This window comes from Drosophila eugracilis, unplaced genomic scaffold (assembly GCF_018153835.1).
Source record: "Drosophila eugracilis isolate 14026-0451.02 unplaced genomic scaffold, ASM1815383v1 contig_2154, whole genome shotgun sequence".
Lineage (NCBI taxonomy): Eukaryota > Metazoa > Arthropoda > Insecta > Diptera > Drosophilidae > Drosophila > Drosophila eugracilis.
Window position 1 is genome coordinate 12,475,309 of NW_024573038.1, and position 7,354 is coordinate 12,482,662.

The 7,354-nt window shown below is 37.6% G+C and overlaps 3 protein-coding genes across 3 annotated transcripts; all 3 read left to right on the forward strand.

Moving 5' to 3' along the window:
* The first annotated feature begins 362 nt into the window (after positions 1 to 362).
* On the forward strand, positions 363 to 1,340 carry LOC108104255 (enhancer of split malpha protein). The gene has a single exon (XM_017210204.2). It carries the CDS (start codon positions 458 to 460, stop codon positions 932 to 934), a length of 477 nt encoding a protein of 158 aa, XP_017065693.1. The 5' UTR covers positions 363 to 457; the 3' UTR covers positions 935 to 1,340.
* Positions 1,341 to 3,695: 2,355 nt separating this feature from the next.
* LOC108104256 lies at positions 3,696 to 4,227 on the forward strand. The gene has a single exon (XM_017210205.2). It carries the CDS (start codon positions 3,780 to 3,782, stop codon positions 4,014 to 4,016), a length of 237 nt encoding a protein of 78 aa, XP_017065694.1. The 5' UTR covers positions 3,696 to 3,779; the 3' UTR covers positions 4,017 to 4,227.
* A 2,227-nt stretch (positions 4,228 to 6,454) lies between these two features.
* Positions 6,455 to 7,354, forward strand: LOC108104258 (enhancer of split malpha protein). The gene has a single exon (XM_017210206.1). It carries the CDS (start codon positions 6,553 to 6,555, stop codon positions 7,003 to 7,005), a length of 453 nt encoding a protein of 150 aa, XP_017065695.1. The 5' UTR covers positions 6,455 to 6,552; the 3' UTR covers positions 7,006 to 7,354.

Here is a 7,354-nt window from a genome sequence, read left to right on the forward strand (position 1 = left end):
TATTTTGTAAAATTTTTTTTAAAACTCCACCCCTTAATATAATTTTATAATTTATGCATTATTATTATCAAAGTCCCCTTAAAATAAGAGGTACTTACTAAAACAAAAATTGTAATGCACAATTCGAAAAAAACCGAACATACCCTACCTTCGCATGGGTAAGGATCTTCTCCTGATCCCAAGACCGCTTTCTCTTTCCTCTCATTTGCCTCTCCTTCTCTAGGTTTGTGCAACCACCTGCCTGCAGTCTGCTTTACCATTGGTCGAGCTCACCGAAAGAGAGTAACACCGCTCTTTTAGAGAACTCTCCCCCGCCGAGAGAAGCCAGAGAACGCAGCGTATAAAAGGAGCTGCTCGAGAGGAGGGAAACCAGAACACTACCAACTCTCATCCGAGTGCAACCAACTCAAGATCAAAAGTTATATTTCAAACTCGAAAAAAAAACAACCTTATAACAATGTCGTTCATCACACGGGAATACAAGTTTGAGAGCAGCAAGGTGATGGAGCAGAAATCAGATCAGCACACGATGGCCATGCGGAGTCTGAGGAAACTGGTCAAACCCCTTCTGCGGCTGGTGAAGAAGAAGCAGTTGCTCCGGAAGACTCTAGCTGAGATCCAGAACCAAAATGCCATCAACGCTTCGTTGGAGGACATGCGCAAAGATCCCGCGGCCAGTTGTGATAACATGGCCAACGAGGAGTTGGAGCAGCGACTCTATAGCGATCTTCGCCAGTGCCCCACCAATGGTGCCATGATCGTCCAGCAGGGTCAACAGCAGAACATTGTGCCCGTCCATCCCGAGCAGACCTTTATCCCGGTTCACTTTGCTCGCACCAGCAGTGGCACCTTCTTCTGGACCTCAGCCGAGAGTGCTCGCCAGCACCAGGAGCAGCAGTTACGCCAGCAGTTCGATCGATGGGTTCAGGCCTAAACATCATCCAATCAATCTTCGATCCATCAGGAAAATCTCCAATTGGCAGCTTTAAGTGCAAGTGTCTCCGTCCATTGGTCGTCGTATGGATGCGGGTTCAGCTTAGCATGTTCGTAATCTCAGGGTGATATTAGGCATAGATTGGATTCTTTGGGCTTGGCTCCCAAAGGAAACGCAACTCTAATTGATATTCAATTCGTCACAATCAAGCGTTACTGTCGTTAACTCATTGTGATTCCTTGTGTCTTATTAGCCTTAAGTTAGTCTTAGCCGAATCATTGTCTTCCATGTTTGTTTGTTAGGGTCTTCTAATAGGTACTAGGCTAAGAATCATTGTCTTCCATGTAAAATTTTAGCTTTAAGAATATAAATCGTAAAAGAAATAAAAAACTAAAAAAAAAGAAAATTTAATTTGTCTTCTCTTTGGAAAAATGGTAATTCTTTTCTTAGGTTCTCTGAAAATAACTAAAACTGCAATGGCTGGAAAAGAAAAACTACTTTTAACGTTTGCTCATTGGAAGTTGAGCTAGGTCTCTGTATAGGAACTGTATGGCCAGTTCTGGATTTGGAAAAATTGCTTTTAAATTGGACTCACTATGCTGGTAACCCTCATTCCAATCAGTGTCTCTTTCAGTGTCATTCATTCCTGTTTGGTCACCCAAATCAAGTCAAAAGACTCTGCTGGTATACAATTTGAAATGCTTGAAGTAAATATTTAATTTTATTTCCATTTTTGTACAATTTTCTTGTTATATATGTATAAGGACGATAACTGAATCCAACTAATAAATATATTTTGATTAACATGTTTGTTAATTCTATGAATTATTATTTTCCCTTATTTATTGGGCTTTAGAAATGCAAAAGGTATGAACACTTATTATTTTAAAATTTTTGTAATATTTTTAATTGGTTATCATTACTTTTAACTATCATACAATTTTGTTTAAGGAGAACTTGCAAGTTCGAGTTAAATTAATTAAAGTTAAAATAGGGAATGGAAGTCATTTTCCACATGATTATTAACTAAAAATGTAGTATAGGTTGGCCCACGGAGAATTTGCATTTTAAAATCGCTAGAAAAATATCAAACCAAAAACCATTTCCTAAACCGCAAACCTTCTACTAAATATCTGCCAAATTGAAAATGACATTCGAAATGTCAAAGTCAAAATTATCGATAGTTCAAAAAGCAAACGCTACGTGGGCCATTCTGTATTTAAAATATATAAATATTCCCTTAAATATTTTCATACGACATTTATGCCATTTCATGGATTAAAAATATACATTTCAGCTGAAACTAACACATATATAAAATATAAAATTAAGCCTCTCATGAATCGAATATGAAACTCTATTTTAAAAATATACAAAAATAAAATTATTTTAACCAAAATTACACACCCAAAGAACTTCTTGGAACTTCTTTATTATGCTTATCATGTAATGCATTTTTCACCAAAATGAAATATTTATTCATTTTCGAAATGTATATTTTTTCACATTAAAAATGTAAAATATATCAATATTATAAAATTCGATCCAAGGTATTTTGTTTCACTTTGACCACAGGCTAATTATGCAGGCTTCATTCAGGCGCTTGAATTTCTGGAAACCTGACACTAACAACTAAACTTGAAACGCCACCAAAATAAAATTTGTTTATAAGGAATTATGCCTGTGGAATAGTAAAGAGAGCCACAAACATATGAGGTCCCTGGTTGTTCACCCCCCAAGTGGATAGGCCAGGATCCTATCTCACTCCCAAGATTCCACACGACTGGAATAACAATAAATCCCAAATTACAAGTGACAAGTATTTCCAAAAGAGACGAAATCTGAATTTCGACACGCAACGAAATTTAAATTTTCTTCATAAAGAGAAGAGAGAAAACTCCAAGAAACAAGTGTGGGGACAGTGAAGCCAGTTTTGAAGTGGTTTCAGAAACCAAGAAATCCAGAAGAATCTTTATAGCTTTAGGGCAGAATCCGAGAAAAGGTCCTTCTCTGCCATCGACAAAGAAATCTGAATTTCAACACGAAATGAAATTTTGCTAACCAACAAGGACAGCCAAAAGGAACAAGTGTGAAGACAGTGAAGACAGCCACAGGAGAACCATCACCACATCGAAAGATCTAGCAAAATCATGAGCCTAACAATCAGATTGTTCACTGTACTCAAAAGGACCACTATCTACCTGTACTGATCAAAAATGAAATGTTGACGTGTAAATATTTTTCGTTTGCCGACAACATGTGTTTAACGAGGGTCTGTCACTTTTATCCTCCACTGTCAGCCTATTAACAATTAATAGCCAAAAACTAATCAAGGCATAAATTCGAGCCGAGTCCTCCGCAAACAAACCACTCAAATTACTAACCCGAACCCATGAAAAAGGGATGATGATGGTTTTTTCTTCCAATTTTACTTTTTTTTGGTTATTTGTGCATGCTTGCCGCATCGTCCGATAAGTATTCGACTGAAATTATACTCTCCCACGACGAAATCCAGGGAGAGATTTATTTAGGGCCTTCGAAAATTGTGGCCTTACTTCGCACACGTGCAAGGGTCGCTCGAGAGAAAAAAAAGGGACACGAACCGATCCGACCCGATCCGAAACTACCTGCAGAGCGTTGAGGAATGCATGACTCTCAGATCTGGAGAAACCGAAATGCACCTGCGTCAGGACTCATCCTGATTGGTCCTCGCTTAGGGGTTGATTTCACCGGGATTGGGTATAAAAACGGAGCGAGATTTCGAATAGGACATCAATTTCAATCTCAACGTTGAACAGTCAATACAAGTCTACAGTCTACAAGAGAAATCTAAAAACTAGCAAAAATGGCCTACGAAACTTTGATAAACACCACCTACAATCCAGTTTGCCAGAAGAAGACCTACACCCCCGCCAAGGCCATGAAGAAGATCTTCAAGGTGGCCTGCAAAATCTTTAAAACTTCTGGCCACCAGCAACTCAAGAACCAGACCATCTCGAAGGAACTCCCACTGCCTATATCCGAAGAGGAGCTCCAGAACTCCCTCAACGAGACCCTGGAAGCCGAGTTTGTCAAACTGTAATCAAGGAAAATGGGAAATTCCGAAAAAAAAACTTCCTAAACAGCTTTAAAGACTTCAACGGAATCCGGTCTCTAAACATCCGAATCAGCTTTAACTCCACACTATGCAAGTGGACATTTCAAAATGCATAAATTTATAAACAGCTTTAATCATTGTCTTCCATCTATGTTTAAGAATGTATGAATAAATATACATAATATTAATACTGAAACTTGTTTGCATTTTTTTTCTTCTGATTTCTTATTCGAACTTTCCCCTTTGTGTCATTGTGATTTCCTTGAAGGTTTTCCAAGAATTTGTAAACCAAAAACCGTTCTTACCCCTTCCCCATTCCCGGAACCAAGGCAAGAAACCCTAAGAACCTTAACTCGAAAAATAAAACCTTTTACCTGTTCCCTTTTGATCAAAACCTGTTGGTGAGATTCGAAAAACTCAAAAGAGAAAAAAATCAAGTGATCTCTGTGCTGGGGAAACCTGTTACCTCGAGGCGATTTCTGATTTTCGTTTTCTGCGCTCCTTCTTAGGGCTGGGCCCTGGACAAAATAAATCTCGAATTGCATCGGAACAGGTAGACGGGGTCCCTAAGATGATAAACAAAAACAAGGGCCCTGCCGGGCAGCAACAAAGCCAATCCTATCTCAATAATAAATGCGAAAAGGCCGCACGGATCAGTTCGATCTTCCAGGCATTTCCAAAAGGGGGGAATATGCGTACATAAGGTTGCTTGTGCGTTATGTAAATAGTTTTTTTTCTTTTTTTTTTTTTACATATATTCTCAATGCAGTTTCTTTATTGAAAGCATACATCTAGGTACAGTTTGGCATAAAATGTTGCAGGATCATAATTGATGGACATTTTTAAAAGGTTGGAGGCATAATAACTGGTAAGAAAAAATATGTTAGTATATTAAGAAGATATTATATAAATTTCAATAGAAGAACGTTAAAAAGTTTATTAATTTAAGCTTTAAAATTTTTGAAAGGTAAAAAATTAACTTTTGAAAACAACAAACAATAAGATTTATTCGAATAATTTAAATATAATTTTATATTATTTTTATATGATTTAAAAAATTAAATAAAATTCGCAAATTTTTAAAACTTTGCATATTTCTTTTTCTTATTATATAATTATTAATTATATTATTAATTATTAATCATTAATATTTTTACTTATTTCAAGCAATAAAAAAATATTTAATTTGATTATTCTCGCTTCTTAGCATACAAAATTCAGTAAAAAATGTAAAATTTTATTTTTTTATTATTTTTTATATGATTTAAAAAATGTAAAATATTTAGACAATTTATAAAAATAGCTTTTTTTGCGATTTTTATTATATAAAAAATATTAAATATGATAAACATACTTTGATTATTATTTTTACATATCTAAGAAAGGTTTTATAAAAATCACAACTATCCTTATCAGCAATAAAAATATTTCCTTTAATTTTCCTCTCTTCTCTGCTTTTAAAATTCAGTAATAAATGTTTAAATTATCATTCATTCATCATATACATTTTTATGACCCCTTAAGTTCATGCAATTTTATATAGGGACTACCATTTTTAGGTAGACAAAGTTGTAAACCATTAAGAAAATATGTATTTGCAAAGAAAATATGATATCAATTTATACCGTCAACCCTAATCAAAACAGACATCATCTGCAATCTTAAATTTCCCAACGATCGAGTGCCATTAGAACACGAGTTACAGATTCTCACAGGCTGTAAATACAAATGTGAGACGAACAATCACCACGTCCCACAATAAATGAGTTATAATACGATACGTTCTCAAAAAAGAAACCCCCCCATTCAATTAATTAAGGACATGGACCAAAAAAGTAAGACCTAGTGATGAGAAAAAATCGAAACCCCCTGGCGTGACACGAAAATTGTGTTGGTAAACCAATAACTCATAAAAAACCAAGCACGAAGAGCTCCCCAACCGAACGTGAGAAATCTCAAGATCGTGCCTCAAAGGACTTTTGGCAATGCCATCACTAATCAGCCAAATAATAACCCTAAGAATGAAAGTGTACGATTTGTATAAATTTGGCTTAGAATGTAGCTCGTTTTCGGTTACAGGATCGACAGATTTCTGATGAACTGGCACAACAAACCCAACTGAAATCCCAAAACAATAAATGAATCTACGAGAGAAGGCCAGAAATGTGCTGTTCCCACGCCAAGGATTCCTTCAGGGGGGATAATTGTCTTGGAAGGAGAAATGGGCTCGAGATTCCCACGCTTCGCACAAGATCTACGTAGATCGGAAGATCTCAGGTCCTGCAGGACCTACCTGCTGCCACTGACTAACGTGTGAAATTTCGGATCCTTGCACCTGCCTGCGTTTCGAGCTCTGCGATTGGCTGAGATGCTGTAGGATCCCTCCAGGCTGCCGAGAAGGTATAAATAGCGCCTCTGGTCTTAGAGACAGCATCACACAGCATCCGAACGTCGAAGCGAGAACATCTCAGCACGCATTCAACGAACTCACCACCAAAAAATCTTCTACGAAAATTATCTAATGTCGGCCATCAGCAAGCAGAAGAACAACAACAACAACATGTACAAGTCGAAAGTGTCGCCGTCTCGTCGCCTTAAGAATCTGTTGAAGCCCCTTCTTGGCCATGTCTTCAAGCTAAAGAAGGAGCAGCCCAAGAGAAGCTCCTACATTGCATCCGAGGAGAAGGAGTCCGAATTCGAGTGGCTCAGCAACGATATGGACAACATGGCCAATGAGCATTTGGAGCATCGCCTGATCGAGGAGATTCGCCAATGCGCCAAGGAAGATGCCGTCATCGTTTATAATGAAAACGGATCTGGAGAACTCCATACCATTGACCAGGAGGATTACTACGTTCCCGTCCACTTCGCTCGCACCAATGCTGGAACCTTCTTCTGGACCTCCATTCAACCCAAAGCCAGCGAACCCTATGCCATCGAATGGAACTTCCTCGACCGTTGGGCTCAAGCTTGAACTAATCGCCTGGAACAGCAACTTCAACCTTGAACTACAATGGGGTTTTTCAACTTTCGATTGGGATAACTTCAACTGGACTGGAGCTTGGCTCTCCAGCGGGATGGGTACTCCAGAGTTTGGGCACTTCGACTTTGGATTCATCGGTCTTGGGCAGCGCTTTTCGGATTTTCAAACTCAAACTGAAAATTTCCAAGAAAAAAGCGATTGGGTAACCACATTCATATGTGGTGGGAGGCATTCCAACAATTATCCTTTTTTTTGCTGTGCAAAAAGCGGTTTCAATTGTTTGGATTTTCAAAGGAAAAATTAATAAACAAAAAAACTAAAATAAACATTGAAAAACATA